Consider the following 19,146-nt stretch of genomic DNA (forward strand, 5'->3'; position numbering starts at 1 on the left):
ACCTATTATTAATTATATTGATTTATTCTCTCTTCATAATGAAAAGTAAACTTGCTCAACTAATGTCCTAATGGAGGATAAACTCCAAGGTACTGGAGTCTGAATTAAGGTTATATTGCATTTTTAACTTGAATTATCATGGTTAGAGGAGGATTGATCTCTTACCTTTTGGAAGTTTACCTCCAAGCACGGTAAACTTTTGTGGATTTTTCAAGAATTCAACAACTTCTTGCAATTCTTGTTTAGCTTCCTCCACCTATAACAAATTAAATATGTGTATGTTTATACATATATACACACACACACATACATGAGCAATGAAAAACTTACAGCATCCATTTTTCCATTGGAAAAAATCATCTGGTGTTAGGGTTAACTTGGCTTCTTTCTGATTTCGATTAAAAAGGCTTACATACTATCATACCTCAAAATGTGTTCCCCACAATAATAATAATGTTAGCAACTGCATATATTTAGTACTTTTAGGTTTATAAATACTTTTCTCACAACAACTATTAAGTGCCTAGTGCAAATATTATTATCTCCATTTTATAGATGAAAAACTGAAACCCAGAGAAGCTAAAGGGCTTGCCAAAAGGTTACACAGCGTATAAATATCAGCCCCAAGACTTTTAACACTTAAGTGAAACAGTTAAGTAACATAGCAATCTCCTCTATTTGCTACCCTCCCCACAAAAAAATCTTTGTTTATGCTTTAAAGATTAAAGGGTCAAGCTAAATGCCCTTCTCTAGTCCAGGAAGTTTTTAATCTGGGAGTCATGGATTCCCAAGAGGACTCATAAATGTGTGTATGTGGGGGGTGGGGGGAATAACATCTTTGTTTTCATTAACATCTAACTGAAATTTAGCATTTCCTTTCATTATGAATTATTAAGCATCAGTCTAAGAAGGAGTCCATATGTTTTACTCAACTTGCCAAAAGGGTCTACAGCACAAAGGAAAGTTAAGAATTTATGCTCTAGTCTCTTCAAGCATGCCTAAACAATATGATTTTAAGTAGCTTGTCACCATTGTTTGCTTTTCTTTAGACAAGCCTGTTGTAAATGTTCAGCTTAAGATATAGTACTTACTTAACACAGAACTCTGTCTAAGGCCCTGGCAGCTACAGGTGTCTCTATGAAGCTGCAAACCTGGCTTCACTATCTCAGCCCAATTTCTCTACTATAAACCAGTCCATTCCAGACTTCTCTGTTATCTCCCTATATAATCCCCAGCTCAAACTACAAAGAAAAAGAAGCCAGCAGGACAAGAGAAAAAGAATGAAGCTATGCAAAAGCATCCACTAACTACAACTTCTTTCTTCTACTTTAGTATATTACAGTATTAGGTATATATTCACAGAATTCAGTGGAAAAGTATAGTGATAAATGCTAGGCAAATACTGCATTATATCTTGCACTTTATCCGACAGTAGTGTAATCTTTAGATCTTTATACACTACCAATGAGTTAAGAACTACAGCTGAAGCACCAACTAGCAAAAAGCTTTACATAGATTAGGTATAGATAAATGTTTGTTGAGTTAAAATGAAGTGAAAGAAAAAAGTAAAATACATCTTTATAATACAATCAATCAACAAGCATTTATTATGTGCCAGATACTGTGCTAGACTCTGGCTAGGGATACAAAGTGAAAGTCCCTGCCCTCAAGTACTTTTTTTTGCTAATGAGGGAGTCAACTTGCACATAATAAGGTAAATACAAAACGCATAAAATACAAAAATGCATTTAATCATTTAGGATTACAAGTTGCAGGGACCAGGAAAGATCTCATGAAGAAAATGCCACTTGGGTTGAGTTTTTAAGTAAATCAGGGGTTTCAAAAAGATGGAGTTAAGGATGGAGACCACTCTAGGCCTGGTGAACAGCTTGTGCAAAGGCATATCAGGTACTATTTGAAGAAGCAAATAAAACTTCTGAACTTACTCCTTTAACATGTTCAAAGGTCACATTTTTCATCTGGACAGGGTCAACTGCAGAATCAAGTCCAGTTGTTGTCCGGAATCGGACTACAGTCAAGAAAAGAAGAAGAGTGTTATATTTCACAGAATCATAAAATGTTAAGGCCAGAAAGAATCTTAGGGACTATATACATATATTTTATATATGTATGTGTATATATACATATATACACACAAACACATGTTATTATGTAGGTAGCCTCACTGTACAAAAGGGAAAACTGAGACCCTAAGAGATTTAAGTGATTTGCCTATGGCCAAGGAAGTAATCAGTCATGGAGCTGGAAATAAATCACAGTCTTAATTTCTGTTACTCTCTATATATGAAGTAACTGATAACTTGTGACATTTTCTTCCTGGCTGCTTAATTTCCCTTTAAAACATATTTTCTTACATTATTTCTCTTAACACACGGATGATAGACAAATCTTTTCTGCAAAGGTACAAGCCAACAACCTAAAAATACTAGGGTTGGCCTGAAAAAAAGCAACCTTTTTAACTTTGTATTTAAATTCTTATTTCATCCCAAACTCCAAATCATGGGTATACTGCTGCCTGTGATTACTTAATGGCTGCAACTAGATAAAAAAAAATGGTGATGAAATCGTCAGGATAGAAAAAATTTGAGAGACAGCAAAAATATTCCTAGGTATCAATTTTAGGGAAACTTCTGATTAAAACTATTTTAAAACTTATAAATTCTCAGATGCATTCAGCAACTTTCTAAAGTGATTTTTGGATTCATAAACGCAGAATTGGCTACGATCTCAGGCTTTCATATATTCTGGCAAAGTGATCAATTTAGGATTTTTCTAGACCTAGTCAGACATTACTGCCTAAAATAAAATATTATTCAGCTCACTTACAACAGTCATTTAACAGCAAGGACTATCATTAACAATCTAATTGCATACAAATGAACAAGTCCATAAAGTTATCCACATCACATTTTTAATCCTCTTGGTAACAACTCCCCTGCCCGCCCCCAAAAAAAACCATTTCAAAATATCAGTTTCTTCTTTGAAAATCTGGCTACTGAGCACATTTAAAAGAGATGAATAAAATAAACAAGATGGAATAGAAAAAAAAATCAATTTAATTATCATACTGAACTATAGCTACTCCTCAAGAAAAATAAGACAACACTAAGCATATTACTTTCAGGGGAAGAATGTAGAGAAATTATATTTAAATATTATTACTTGTTCTTCCCTAGTGACTGAAATAAATTAAGGAAAGTACAAAGACAACTTTTTCTCAGATACTACCATTTTGTTTCTGGATCTTAAGGTGGGTTTGGAGAAACAAGAAAGGAGAATTTCACCTAAGAATGGGATGCGTACATACAAAAGTACCTCGCCAGGACACTGAACAAGTCATTCTAGGATAGTGTAATTTCACCAAGAAGGGTAAGGATGAGCTAGGGCCATTAAAAGTGCCAGAATGGCATCCTGATTCATGCAACATTTCATTTCAAGCAACATCTTTGGTGCACATAGCAGTTTTCCTTTCATATAGCAGCCCAGGTTGGGAAAGTAAAGTAACAAGTGTGAAAAACTAGAGGTGACAGAAAAAAATTACTGCAATCACTGTGTCATATTATGTCTGCCCTTTCAGAAAAAATGAAAACACTGTTCGTTGGAATGTTGTTTTTAAAGAATTTGCATTTCATTAGATAATTTAAAATTCATCTTTGCAATAAAAAGCAGTGAATTACAAAAATTCAGCCTTATCTATAAACTTATAAAAATAAGCACCATATGACTATCATTGTATATAATGAACTGTATTAGGCATTTTGATATGGTACTCTCAATAAATGTCTTTCAATTGAAAGTTAATCAACTGCCTAAACTGGCATATCTTTGACCAGCTTTAACATATTTTATTACATAACTGTCTACAACTTTCTTTAGATTTCTTTTTTTTTACAATAAATGTAACTAAATTATTACATATATTATCTAAAAGAAGCATTCACATAACTCAAAGTAATATAAATATAGAAACCCTCTGATGTGGCAAATGTGAATTCTGAAATTCCCTTACCTAACAATAATCTATTATCACTTCACCTCTCCCTCTGCCCTGCGCAATCCTTAACCCTATTTTTCATCCTCACTCCAATCCCTCAAGTCTTTAGTTCTTTCCCAGGTCATTACCTCTGCACAGGCAACATTCTCCTTCCTTTCTCATCCTAACCCCTCAGTAAACTCTAAACTGTCTTCTCCTCTGGAGTCCCTTGATGCCGCCTTTCTCCTATCACTGGTCTTGCCGTGCCAAGGCTCAGGCTGGGGTTACTTCCACCATCCGCTGCCTTTGCTCCTTCTCAGGAGCTGCTGAATGTCAAATCGAACTGGAGAAATTCATGAAACCTTAAAAATCTTTTTATCCCCCTCTCAAACTTCCCATGTTGCCCCCCTTACGTCACTGTCAGAAAAAAAAAAAAACGGAGGCCTTTCTCTTGAAAGCTCCCTATTCTCTACTCCTATCCTTCATAATCACTCAGATACTTTGTTACTATCTCTTCCTTTATCTCTTCTCTTTTACTATCCTACTATGTCTCTCCTTTACCCCTGCACTTCGTGACAAGGTAAATCACACTACCTGAATAAATTATCACATACCACGCCATCTTCTTGAGAAAACTGTTCCTTCTATCATCCCCACTCTCTCTTACCTTCAACCTCTGTCTCAACCTGCCCATGTCTCCAACCTCAAAAAACCCTCACTTGATACATCCATCCCTGCTAGCTATTGTCCCATTTATCTCTCCTCCTTTTGGGGGCTAATCTCCTTGAGAAGGCTATCTATAATAAAACGTCTCCATTTCCCCTCCTCTTTCTCTCTCCTTAATTCGCTACAGCCTGGCTTGATCATTCAAGTGAAACTGCTGTCCTGTGTTAACAATGTTCTCTTCACTGGCTTTTTCTTGATTTCTCTGTTTGACACTACTGATTGCCTTCTTCCTCTTGATATTCACATCTCTCTCGTTTCTATAATATTACTCTACACTGGCTCTCCTCCTACCTGCTTGACTCCTACTTCTCAGTCTCCTTTGCTGGATCTTCATCCAGGTCATACTCACTAACTATGGATGTCCCCCAGGACTATGTCTTGGGCCCTTTTTTCTTCTTCCTCTACACTATTTCCCTTGGTGAACTCATCATTTCTCATAGATTTAATTACCATCTCTATACCCTAAACTCTCTCCTGACCTTCAGTCTTGCATCTCCAACTGATTATTAGACATCTCTGTCCCACAAACATCTTAAACTCAACATGGCTGAAAATGAACTTTGAACAATACTCTAGCCCCTCAAAAAACTTCCCCCCTTCTAAGCGATTACTGTTGAGGGCACCACCATCTTCACAGTTACTCAGGCATCACCCTTAATACCTCAATCTCTTACCTTCCTCCCCGACATACAATCTGTTGCCAAGTCCTGTCCATATTACTTTCATAAAATCTCTTGTACACTCTCCCTTCTCTCCTCTGGACACTGCCACTACCCACGTGGAGGCCTTCACACCTGGTCATTAACAACAACCTTGTAGTTGGGTCTCCCTATCTCGTCTCTCCCTAGTCCAGTCTATTCTGTCTTCAGTTTTCAAACTGACCTTGCTAAAGTGAACGTCTGAACACGTCACCTCTCTCTTCAATGAACTCTAGTGGTTCCCTATTACCTCCACGTAAACTCCATTATGTGGCTTTTAAAGCTCTACATAACCTGTCTCCCTCCCCTCTCTCCAGTCTTCTTACACCTAACTTACCTCCATATACTCTGCAATCCAATAAGAGCAGCTTCCATGCTGTTCCTCACGCTAAGATACTCCCTCCCCTGACTACAAGTGTTTTCATTGACCTTCCTCAGGCCTGTAATTTTCTCCTCCTCTTCTCTACCTCCTGGCTTCCCTGGTCTCCTTCAAGTCCTGGCTAAAATCTCAGGTTCTACAGTAGGAAGCTTTTTCCAAAACTGCTCAATGCTAATGCTTTCCTTCTAATGGTTACCTCCAATTTATCCAGTTTTTACAGGATCTTGTTTGTACAATTATTTGCATGCTGTCTTCCTGATTAGACTGTGAGTTCCTCGAGAGCAGGGACGTTTTTTGCCTTTCTTTGTATCGCCAGCGTATAGCACAGTACCTTGCACACAGTAGGCATTTAACAAAAACTGACTGACTGAATACATACCCCTATTCTAATTCTACCAGAAGCATTTTCAGATAATTCCAAAATAATAAAACCTAATGGATATAGTTGACAGTATCTGAACAATTGATATTTTCTTAGTTTTAGATGAGCTGGTAAGATTGTACTTCCTAGATGATGTAATATTTCTATGAAAACAGAAAGCAAGAAAGTACAAATTTAAAGGAATGAAAAGCTAACAAACCAGTATTAGAAAAAGAGCCTTTACCAGATAAAAATGGGTTTTTTAATAGTCCATAAATACCAAGCAGCAGGAGAACAAGGAGGAACAAACGTGTTCTTCTTAAGGAATCTGAAAAAAAACAAAAGGCTTCCTTAAAACAAGATATGTCAACAGCAGGATCTCCCTCAAATATATAATATAAGCAATCTCTGGCACTCAAAAACACAATTAAGATCATGGACGTAAACTTGTAAAGGATGAATGAATTCATCTAATCCAAATACTTCATTTTGCAGATGAGAAAACTGAGGCTAAGGGAAGTTAAATGCCTTGCTCAAGATTACAAAAATAACAGACATCAGAGGGAAGACCTGAACCGAAGTCTTCTGAGTCCTGAGTTGGTACTCTTTCCACTACACCATATTGTAGTGGTTGAATACATCATTTTGTGGGAACTCTGAAATTCCTTTGCTCTTTAACCCAAATCCTTAAATAATATAGCTAAAAGCTATCTCACAAGACTATTAGTATCAAAGCTCACTAATGCTTTTCCTCTTGCCTCTAATTAGCCCAAATAAAGTTTAAAAGAAACCAACCAATTTGGAGGGGAGGGGGTGACTCCACTGTTCTTCTCCCAAAGCTGGGAAAAGCAGCAAGAGAAAATAGGATGGAAGGATAAAAGATTAGCAGTTGATTATTACCACTGGATTTAGCAGTGGATTCACAAGCACTAAAAACCAATGAAATCAACTTACCATTTGTTTTTTGAGTTAATGCTTGTGCTTTCAGAAAGCCCTCTGCAAAGCCAGTTTTAAATGCATCCTGATGTGCTTCAGGTATGTTTTTGGTTTTCATGAGTTTGTCTAAACTTTCAACATCTGATCCTCGGTCCCGCAAAAGAAACCCCTAAAGACACAAATTTAATGGCATTTGTCAAGTGCACAGACGACAATATTTACAAACCAAATACAGGGCTACAGAACTAACTCAATGGGATTTTTCAGATCTACTTACTCCAGTTTTAGTTCTATTTCCCATCATTTCAAATTGGCATGATGGCCCAGTGGATAAAGAACTGGTCTCAAAGCCACAGAGAAGTGCCACTTCTTACACATATTGCTGTGTGACCCTAAACAAATCACATGACTCCTCAGTGTTCCTGGTATTCCTCTAAGACTTGAAATTGCACAGAAGGTGCTAACCTACATTGGTAGAGTTTCCTCACCAGGGAATTCTCTATACCAATGAAATCAAAGGTCCAATCCTTTTCCAAAGGATAAATAACAGAATGCTGATCCAGGAATTCAGAATGTTGATTCTGAATTTTACCATAAGTTTACTGTATCAACCCAGACAAACCAATTAACTGATCTATGCTCTAGATCAATTATGGAAATATTAGGTAATTAATAACTAGAAAGTAGCAGAATCACTATTTATAAGACTCCTACCCTGGAAAGAATTACCTAGATACCTGCACTTACTTGAAGTATGGTATATCTGCTTCTCCTACTCCTGGTGTCAATATTCCCAACACATACTGCTATCACTGCAACTGATCTCCAATATTACCATTATAGTTTTCATCTACATTACCATAAGTCTACGATCTAAATAAATCATGTTATAAGCAGGGAAGAATTTACTTAAAATTTTAGCAGGCTTTATTACTGGTTATTTTAGCACAAAGACAAAGAGCTAAAAAACATTTCTGAACAAAAGATAAATTTAAAATTCAGCTACAAACATTGATTAGCTAAAAAAATCTAATAAACTACAATTATTCTAAATCTGTATGCTGAAAAAAAAGAAATACAAAATTAAAGGCCAATCAACAAATAAAAGATACTAAATGTGCTTGTTTTCATTAAAAAAAACACTGCTTTCTGCATTCTTATATTAAGATAAACTAAGTACCTTTACAAATGATGGGGCCACATGTTGTGTTTCTGTGAATCGTTCAGAGGTGGACTGCAAACGCCGTGTCCTTGATTTCAAAGTCTTAAAACCCCGAGACTGTACAAAAACTGAACAAAGAATATTTATTACGTTTCTTCCCATTTTACTAAAACAGAATGCACAGAAAAAAATAAAAATAAGGAAAACCCACAAGTACAATCTATTTATCCTCTATCTTTTTTAAGCATTTTACTACTACCCAATACCATACACTTTGTATTTTCTTATTGCCTTTATCTCCCCAAAAAAATAAAAGAACTTTGACATTTAATTCACTCTCCAACATGGATTTCTTATAATTAAATTCCCATTGTAAAGATGATTTATTTGCCAGCCTGCCTCATGGTAATATCATTACGAAAATTAAAAGATTTTGGGAACTACGAAAAAAGTTCATAAATTATGCAGCACAGCATGTAAACAGCAAAACAATAAAATAAAAATATGACACTATTATTTGAGTATTTCTATATAAAACAAAAATGTACAGACAAGCTGTCATTTGAAGGCTGGGAGAAAGAATCTTCTAAATGTTAACCAAATACTAACAGTATTATAGGATTTTCCCCACAAGTATCTAGATCTCGAACCTAACCACCCCTTTATACTATCTTATTTGGTGATCTCATCAGTTCTCATGGGTTCAATGATCATTTCTAGGTAGATGATTCTCAGCTATACAAGATAAGCCAAAAATCTGAATGCAATTTTGAGCCTTAATAGCTTAAAATTGCACTAAGACTTTTGAAACACACTGTATAACTAGTCCTGTTCAGTCGTTCAGTCACGTCCGACTCTTCAAGATCCTGTGGATACCACACCCATACTGTCAGTGGGGTTTCCTTGGCAAAGATACTACAGTGGTTTACCATTTCCTTCTCCAGTGAATTAAGGTCAACAATGGTTAAGTGACTTGCCATAGTTTCCAAGGCCAATAAGTTCTTGTCTGAGGCTGGATTTGAACTCAGGGCTTCCTGACTCCAGGCCCAACATTCTGTTCATTGAGCCACCATAACCAGCCCTAGTCTATACCATATAGTAGAATACACAATATATTCTCTCCAGAGCTCTAAACCTGCATCATCAACTGCCTTTTGGACATTTCCAACTGGATGTCCCATAGGCATCCCAAACTCAACATGTCTTAAAAAAGAACTTACTTTCTTTCTCCCCAACTCTCTCCCCTTTGAACTACAAGCTCAAGAGCACTTCTATTCTCGCAGTCAACCTAGCTGCCATACTCAACTCCTCTCTCATGCTCACCCCACATATCCAATCTGAAGCCACATCTTGTAATTTATTCCTTCACATATCTTATTTATATCTTTCTCTCTAATCACACAGCTACTACCCTAGTTCAGACCCTCATCTCTTCTTGCCTGGAATAATGCAAAAGCTTTCTAATCAATGTTCCTGCTTCGAGTCTCTCCCCACCCTCTCTCTCCAGAGAACCTGTGATGGAGCATGTTACCAACCTCATGACAGAGGTGACAGATTTAAGGTGCAAAAAGAAACATAAATTTTGGTACATGGCAAATATGTGGATTTTGTTTGCTTGTTTATTACAAGGGATCTTCCTCAATTTTTAATGGAGGGGATAACAATGATACACACAAAAAGAGGGCCACTGAAACATTTTTAAAGTACATAGAAAACAACAAAAAGAAGCCTAGACTAGTAGGACAATTTTGAAAGTAACACGGCAAATTGATTATATATTTTTTAAAAGAAGGTAGTATGAAAGATGGGGGGAAAGCTGCCAAAAAAATAAAAAGAAAGAAAGAAGACTGCAATTGCCTAGTCATTTTGAACGTTTTTGGTTAAAAATATAATAAACAAAAATGATTATTTTTAAAAGGAAAAATAAAATCAATGGTGAATTTTGAGAAAATAGTTTCAGTAGAAAAGCAGGGATGACAACCCAATTGCAAGTGGCTCTCAGCTACTATTTTCCCCAAAAAGTGGTTATAAGGAAATAAAAGCAGCAGTTTAGATTTTTTTCCCAATAAGTTAGGAGGTAAAGGGGAAGAGAAAAGACATTATAGCTAGATAAACTAGAAAAATCAAGGCTTTTTTTTTTTAAGGATTCAAGAGATTTAAGCATGTTTGTCAAAAGACGGAAGGAATCAGTTAAGAAGAATAAAGATACATGAGAGAGGAAGAGTGCCAGAGCAAAGGCCTAAAGAAAGTGACAAAGAAAAGGATCAAAGGCCAAGGTAGAAAGATTAGTCTTAGTTGTAGGGATCTCTTTTTTCTATCATTAGAGGGATGAAGATAAGATGACGCTGAGAAAGTTGAAGAAATGGAGGAGAGACAAAAAGATAACACATACAATGAAAACATTGTAAAAGGAAAAAAAATGATAAAACAATAAAAAGTGAGTGTTGTAAAATTACAAAGAGTAAGAATTGCCCCAAAGATAGGAGAAAACATTCCTATCCCAACTCCTTTGAAGAAGTAAGAGTTCCACAGGTGTAGTCCAAAGTAACATTTTAAAATTTAAATATAATGATTGCTTTTACTAGGTTTTGTTCTCTTCTTCCTTTCTTTTTTGTTCCTTCTTTTAAAAATATTGTTCGTCACATGAGATGACTCCCCAGGGAAGGGGGAGGAAGAGATTCTAAGAGAAACTGGATTATGTGAAAAACAAAATATATCAATACCAAAAAAATATTTTTTAATGGAAGAGGGAAGCTAAGAAAGCTCATGCCAGATGATCTCAATCTTCTCATTGAACTAGATAGCTGCGTCATTTACTATAAATGTTAAAACAGGGTTAGTTGCCAATAAAGAAAAAAGTTTTGATTGGTACTATGGGCAGACAAGTAGTCAATAAAAAGAGAATAAGAGAATTGATGAGAAGCAACAATTATGCATGTAGATATCATTAATTTGTTGTAAGTAAAAAATCAATTCAACTCTTTTAGTTTTCTCCATCAATATACAAGAATGAGAAATAAGGTATCATGATATTTAACCAAAACAGTGATTTATGGGAAGGCTGGGATAAGCAATCATCTGTTCAAATAATGTAAATAAAAACAGCACTAAAAGCCAATTGAAATCTGATTAATATGAATAATCAATCTTGGTCCAAAAAAAACAGGTGATGAAATACTTCCCTCCTCTTAGAAGACAATTGGGATGACATAGGAACAAAATGTTGCATCTGCTTTTGTCAGCTAAGAGTCATTTTGTCAGTTAAGCTTAACTGTGTTACTTTATTATAAAGGAGAGTACGCTGGGAAACAAAGGTGGTATAAAAAGGGACATCAATAAAACTTTTAAAAAATAAAGTATCATATGATAACACCAAATAACTGGTTTAAAGCTTCCTATCATTAATTTCACACAGCCTACTCAATCAATCAACAAACATTTATGAAGTGACTATTATATGCCAGGAAATATGATGAGAGCTGGGAATACAAAGACAGTCTCTGTCCAAATTATGGGATTTCCAGTTTGAGAAACAGTAGATATTTTATATAAAATGGAATAAATCAATGAATGAAAGGCTGACAAAATGGAATCAATACAATTAAGAGTTTCATTCATCTTGGCACTTGTCATTTACTCTTAAAATTCAGTCTGTTATACAGATTAGAAAATACAAATAGTAAAATTTATCAAAAATATTTTTTTTTAAATCCTGAGAATTGCTCACACATTTGTTTTTAAAATCTTTAAAGTACTAAGCAGGTAAGTGTTGCAGTAGATACAATACAGGGTTTGGTGCCAGAATTAAGTTCAGATACTACCTTAGATACAAACTAGTGGCAAGACACTTAACTTGCCTTAGTTTCTTGATTGGTAAAATGGAGATAATAACAGCAGCTACCTCCCAGGGTTTTTCTGAAGATAAAATGAGATTATTTGTAAAATGTTTCATAAACCTTAAAGCACTATATAAATGTTAGCTATTACTAAAAAGAGAAAATCAGGATACTACTTAAAATTAATTTACTCATGCAATAGAGTTTTTTGTTTCATACCTGGCGACCGCTGAAGATCTGCATAGATACTTTGAACGGTCTTAGGATGTTGTCTGTACAAGCAAGAGGAACGTAAGGTACTAAAAATGTCTAGGAAACCTAGGGATAAAATTGTAGAAAGAAAACATTTTCTGTCAAACAAAACATTTCACATGAAAAATCACTGAAGTACACCCAATAAAAAGTCTAATGAGAATACACTATCTTTAAAACTATTAAGATCAAATTGACTACATTTTAAGAGGCAACTTTCCTTCTTTAATATAATTCAAAGAATTTCTAAAAACAACCCAATTACTTGGGATCTCAACATCTTTCATCGTTCTTCTGATTTGTTAACAATTCAAAAGAGCATTTTAACTGATACATGACTTCCAATTAAGCTAGTACCTCAAATTAAGATGCTCAAAAAAATATTTTCTGGGGGCAGCTAGGTGGTGCAGTGGATAGAACACTGGCCCTGGAGTCAGGAGGACCTGAGTTCAAATCCAGCCTCGGACACAAAACACTAGCTGTGTGACTCTGGGCAAGTCACTTAATCCCAATTACCTCACCAAAAAAACAAAAAAAAATATATTCACTTATCAAATAATGGGCATAAAACACTCTGAAAATGTCAAAGAACTTTGTAAATGTCTTACTGTTATTTCACAAGCATTCAACTGAATAAGGGGGATAAGGAGAGAAAAAAAATAGTATGCTACTTCAATTCTCAACATCCTTCCTAAAATTCTTCCTACCTACTCTCAAGTTCTTTGCAGGCTGAACCCCTGTAGCTTCCTTCCACCAAAAAAAAAAAAGAAAAAAAAAACCCTTTTTCCTCTTCTCTGCTTCTCAGCCAAACAAAATCATTGCAGGTTTCTCATCTGATTCCCTGCTACATTACTTGTTTTAGATAACTCTACAAAGTTACTGGAATAAAAACCCAGCAACTGATACTCTTTTCAGGGCACAGGCAATATATATCCACTATTAAATTATAGATACTCATTATTAATTTGGCTTTCATTTTCATTAGAAAAATAAAATAAGTTAATAATTTCACATACCATGTTTATTTTCAAAGAAGGACTGTGCAGAAACGTAAGATGTATGCCATCGAGAAGAAACTCTGCTGCCGGTACAAAAGCCAGGAAGGAGACTATCCACTAGTTCATCAAGCTGCCTGACTTTCAATTCAGATAACCCCAAGTCCTTTAAGTTAAGCACAGGCTGCAAGGCAACAAGACAAAAACTTATTGTCATGGGATCTTTACAACAAAAAGTATTTTTTACCAGAAGGAACAAGGCAAATTTTCTAAAATCCTAAATCTGAACATATAGTCAATTTGTCGACCTATATTTTTTACAAACCAAGTCAAAGTTTAATTTCCTTCTGTTTTCTAAAGGGAAATATTTTTTGTGATCTTGGTTTTACTAAGGTCAGTCACATACACTGATCATGTCACTTGTTTCTAAAACCTTGAGAGTAATATTTAAAAGTACTAGCAACTTTGAGGTTTAGACCACTCATGTGACTTCACTGGTTTAGTGAAAAAAATTCTTTCCACCAAAGCAAATCAGCACCTGCTTTGTAATCCAAGGCTAGCTCCATTTACTACATTAGGTTACCTTGCAGCAGTATCACTACTAAAATTAAACTTAAAACGATTTTGGGAATTATGAAAGGAAAGGCTAATAAATTATGTAGTGCAGCACATAAACACCAAAACAATAAAAAAAATCACATCATTATCTGACTTTCTATATAAGAGCAAGAATGTAGAGAAACTGCCATTTGAACGCTGTTAGAAATAGCTTCTAAGTGGTAACTGTTAAAGCAAAGAACTATTATTAATAAAAAGAAATTCTTCGCTTCTTCTAGTCTACACATAAACTACCTTGATAAGCTAGGTTTGAAAATAGTCATCTACTTGCCATGTACATGAAAAAGAATCATGTGAGGGGATCCATTTGCTGAGGTAAGTAAGCAGTATCTACAAGGTAAGGCAGTCATCATCAAAACTTAAAAAAGGTCTGGGCATGGCTCTAAGATTGCTTGGTCCTGGGAAATCATATTTTCAGTTTTCTCTGTGCTACTTTTTATGTCTCCATCTGTAACACAGCTTTAAAAAGGACAACTAAGAGGCAGAGTTCCAGGCCTGAAGTGAGGAAGACCTGAGTTCAAATGTGGTCTCAGACACTTACTAGCTGGGTGACCCTGGCCTTTAACTCTGCCTCAGTTTTCTCATCTATAAAATGAGCAGAAGGAAATGGCAAACCATTCCACTATCTTTGCCAAGAAAACCCTAAATACGGTCACAAAATGTCAGACAAGATTGAAATGACTGAACAGCAATAACAAAAAAGACACTTTTGCCACGGTGGGCAGATTGAAAAAAAAAAATACATTCAACAGAGGAAGGTATTATTGCTAGGTAGAAAGAGCTAGATGGTCCAATGGATACAGCATCAAGCCTGCAGTCAGTAGGACCTAAGTTAAAATCCAACCTCAGAAACTCAGTAACTGTGTGACCCTGAGCAAGTCATTTAACCTCTGTTGGTCTCAATTTCCTCAACTGTAAAATGGGGATGATAATAGTACCTATCTAGAAAGTGTGTTTTAAGGATGTATTTGTAAAGTGCTAATCACAGTGCCTTGCACAGGGTAGGAGGTATAAAAATGTTTATTCCCTTTCCTCCTGCTAAGCTACCACCAGACACCTTACTTTCCCATGCCACTGCTGAGACCCTGGTGAGGGAATCTCATATTAACAACAATTATTTCCAGAAAAGGAGAGATCTTGAATTAGTACAAGAAGGCATTGCAGATGAGAAATTTTAACTACTTTTGTGTTTATCTTTAGATGGTAGACCACAACCTTAGATTTTTGCCTTCATGGACCTTATTAGCATTATTTGGAATGAAATGAATGAAAAAGCATTTATTAAGCCAAGCACTCTGCTAACAAGTGCTAAAAAGCAAAGACAGTCCCCGGTTCTCAAAGAGTTTACATTCAAATAAGGGAGACAACGCACAAAAGGAAATTGGTTGCTGGGGGGGGGACTAGCTGGAAATAGAAAATTGCAGGTTTATAGGGAAGATCTATTTCCTTGACCTCATTAGCTAAATGGCAAGTTGATGGTTATTATCTGGGATACATAAATGATAAAGTAATAACTGCATTCTATATAATTACCCTATGCCAACCCAAACAATATCAATTTCTTATGATGACTACAACAACAGAAAAGAGGTATAACAGTAGAAAGAGCAATGAACTAGAAGTCAGAAGGCTGTATCATTTACTACCTGTGTAAACTCGGACAAGGCACTTAAACTTAACCTCCCTGACATACTTTCTTTATAGGTAAAATGAGAATTTAACCCACCTGCTCCAGTTAATTCACAGTGTTATGGAAGCAAATGAAATAATTTACATAATAGTGCTTTGAAACCATTTATGCCATACAACTGAACGATATCATTAAGTAAAAAGGAATGATGTTTTGAAGCAATGATAAAAAGGGATTAATTTTATAACCCACAAATTAAAACAACAAATCACTCCCACTCTACCATATATAATTCTATATGATGGTCATCTATTCTTAACTAAGGAAGAGAAGCAATGGAAATATAATAATGGCATATTTAAGATCTATTAATACTCCATCCTACAAAAATGTTGGCTACAGCAGGCCTGAACGCTAGAATATACTCAACAGGTTTGACTGTTTAAAGACTAGACAGTAATAAATTACAAAGTTTCAAAGAAATAAAACTTTGTCTCTTATCACTGAGACTTTTAAGTTGCTTTACTATTCAAACATTATGCATTATTTTAATAACATTAGTACTAAGACAGAGGGCCAACCTTGGAATCAGGATAACCTGGGTTAAGTCCAACTCCTGATGTATTTTCACTGTATGACCTGGGGCAAAACAGTTAAACCTCTCAATACCATAGGGAAAACTACAAGATGAAAATAAGGTTACCTAGAATCTACCTTGTATGCATGTTGTATATCCTATTTATGAACATGTTGTCTTTCCCATCAGAATGTAAGCTCCTTGAGGTCAGGAACTATTTTTGTTCTTTTTGAATCCCCACTGCTTAGCACAGTACCTAGAGTACAGTATGTGCTTTAAAAATGCTTATAAGAGTTTCCTCAAAGAGAATTCTCAGAGATGAAATCACAAGTCTGGATCACATTACAAAAACATTCACCATTTCAAAAAACTGATCAATTTTATTCTGTTTTCCCTTTTTAAAACAAGTCTAAGAACTAAAACATAAATTTCAGCATTATTTCTTTGCCTTGCACTTTTTACTTAAAAACAAATTCTCTCATCCAATCTCAGCTCTTCTTGTCTTTCTGGGTAAGAATGAAGACATGGTTTCTTTGTGCATCCCATTAATAATGGTATCAAAGTAATAAAGATCCAGATGGAACAAACTATAATTTCTAGTCAATGACTCATATTGCCTAGATAGCAACATCAATTTCCTAGAATATTATAAAAGAAAAAACTTTTAATAATTACTAAAAGAAATACAAAAGTCTATGTTCAGTATAAAGCTAAAATAAGATATTTCTATTTTTAATACAGATTAAGTTATAGGCTGACGGTCTGAAAGGCAAATTCAAAATTAGATTTATTTAAAGAGTTCAATCAGGTATAAAAAGAAACCCCATTCTAAAAGGCACATTTACACATGTAAAACTGAAAATACCTCACTGCTTGGTGCTTCATGTTCAGGGGCTGCTTCTCGATGTTGACTCTGAGAAACTGATGCACTCAGAGAAACAGATGAGCTTTTTGGTGAATGGAAGGCATTGATGAGATGACTCAAAGGAACAGTAACCTGAATCAAATTAAAGATTTATTTTTTTATTGGAAGGAAAGTTTCACATAGAAGTAATCTTACATTTTAATAAGGATCAGATAATTTTTAAAATTCACTTATATAACCAAACTCGCCTTCATAAACGACAGTATTTTAACACTTTAAGAAAGGTGAAATTAGTTGTCTTGCCTATTAAAATACTTAAGTTTTTTCTTCCCTAATTTTATAAACTATATGAAAACTTCATATTAGAAAAATATGCAGGGGCATATTTATATTAGCTTCCTAACATATGACCTCTAAAAATACTTTAATTTTCGTACAACCTTAAGAGCAGAAAATCAAAATATCTAATGATTTACTCCCTCTAATAATGAGCTGTCAAAAGGTTTCATTCCTTTTTTTTAGCCAAAATTTGCTTTCCTTAACAGAGACTGGATGTTTCCTCTCTTTCCAGGCCTTGAATGAATACAAAACTAAAAGTTCTGTGTAGTCTTCCAAGGTCTGCAGTAAGTCAACGTTTATAAAACCGTGAAACTACTCAGTCCTCTAAGCCAAAAAAATGGCAATGCCTAAAAATACATCAAAATTGATATCTCAAAATTTGAAGGGAAAGAGGCGAAAAAGGCATTCAAGAATTTCAAGAAAGCGTTACTAAATACCTTAAAACAGAGGTTCTTAATTTTTTTGTGTTGTGAACCCCTTTGGCATTCTGGCGAAGTCTAAATAACCCTTCTCAGAAAGTTTTCAAATACATAAAATAAAATACACAGGCTTACAAAGGAAACCAAATGTATTAAACAGCTGTCAAAATAATGTTTAAAACAAGTTCCTGGACCACAGGTTAAGAACTCCTGTTTTAAAGGTTCCTGATGTCAAATTAGACCAATTTCTGATCCGGAAGTTTGTAAAAGAATCCCACACAGGTGGGGCAAACATTTTCTGCCAAACCGCATATTGATTAATTCCCGACACCTGGGTTAGAAAGTCCGGTTCTCCCAACTGCCGGGTCTCGGACCCTGGCCTCATCTAACATCAGCGTCACCTGTAAAATGGGAACAATAATGCGTGCACTACGTCCACCCCGCGAAAAGGATCCTGGTCAACGTTAAAGCGCTTTGTAACTATGGGCTCTTACACGTCCCCAAATGGGGATTGGGGGGAGGCCGGATCCGATTCTAAAGCGGGGTTCTCTTCCCTAGGAATACGGACCCCCAGGGCCGGAACACTTCGACCTCCTCGCGTCACCCCGGCCTCGCCCCCGTGCCTGGCTAAGGCGGTCTCCCGAGCCTGGGTCTCTTGGGGGTGGGGGGGCGGGAATCGCTCCCCGGCCTGCCCCCACGCCGCTCCCGCAGCCCGGCCGTCGCCCACGGCCCGACGGGCGGAGCAGCGCGGCACAGGCGGAGGAGACGAACAGAGGGGGCGGAAAGGGCCCCATCGGCCTCACCTGGGGCTGCACCGTGCTCGACAGGGAGAACATCTCTCCGGGGCTCGCAGCTACCTCACCCGCCGGCTCCGCCCCTCTCTCCTCGGCCGGGGGGTCGCTGGGCCTGCTTCCCTCTTTCTCTCCCCGTCTCGTTCGTTCGCTCGCTAGCCCGCTCAATCCCTCCTTCCTTCCAGAGAGGGAAAATGGCCTCCTCACCCAGTGGCCTCCGCCACAACATCACTGCCCCGGAAGTCAGGGCCCGGCTGGGGAGCACTTCCGGAGCACACGGCCGACCATGCAAGGATTTCCCTCCCCCTCCGCTCTCCCTTCCGCTTGCCTACAGCTACCGGCCTCCTTCCTTTCCTCTTCCACTTCTTTCTCTCTTTTCTGCTTCCCTCGTCCTCTTGTTCCCCTTCATTCTTCCTCTTTTTTCCCTTTTCCCTCATTCTTTATCTCTTCATTTTTCCTCTTCTCATCTTTTCCTTTGCTCTACCCTCTCCCTTTTTCCTCCTTGTTTATCTTCTCCTTTTTCAGCTCCCGCGTCTCTCCCTTTATTCCTGTTCCTCCTCCTTTCCTT

General features: G+C 36.5%; 1 protein-coding gene across 1 annotated transcript in view; it reads right to left on the reverse strand.

Moving 5' to 3' along the window:
- YME1L1 (YME1 like 1 ATPase) overlaps nt 1-18,812 on the reverse strand; it is a 36,825-nt gene extending 18,013 nt beyond the window's left edge. The window contains exons 1-9 of the mRNA XM_027841615.1: nt 18,591-18,812; nt 17,030-17,161; nt 13,361-13,523; nt 12,312-12,410; nt 8,275-8,384; nt 7,113-7,263; nt 6,403-6,486; nt 1,947-2,029; nt 166-256 (exon numbers count right to left, since the gene is read on the reverse strand). Of these exons, the coding sequence (XP_027697416.1) occupies nt 166-256; nt 1,947-2,029; nt 6,403-6,486; nt 7,113-7,263; nt 8,275-8,384; nt 12,312-12,410; nt 13,361-13,523; nt 17,030-17,161; nt 18,591-18,623 (946 nt within the window). The 5' untranslated portion in view covers nt 18,624-18,812. The remainder of the gene's footprint in view (nt 1-165; nt 257-1,946; nt 2,030-6,402; nt 6,487-7,112; nt 7,264-8,274; nt 8,385-12,311; nt 12,411-13,360; nt 13,524-17,029; nt 17,162-18,590) is intronic.
- Between the last annotated feature and the right edge of the window lie 334 nt (nt 18,813-19,146).

This window comes from Vombatus ursinus, unplaced genomic scaffold (assembly GCF_900497805.2).
Source record: "Vombatus ursinus unplaced genomic scaffold, bare-nosed wombat genome assembly UNPS02014861.1, whole genome shotgun sequence".
Classification (NCBI taxonomy): domain Eukaryota; kingdom Metazoa; phylum Chordata; class Mammalia; order Diprotodontia; family Vombatidae; genus Vombatus; species Vombatus ursinus.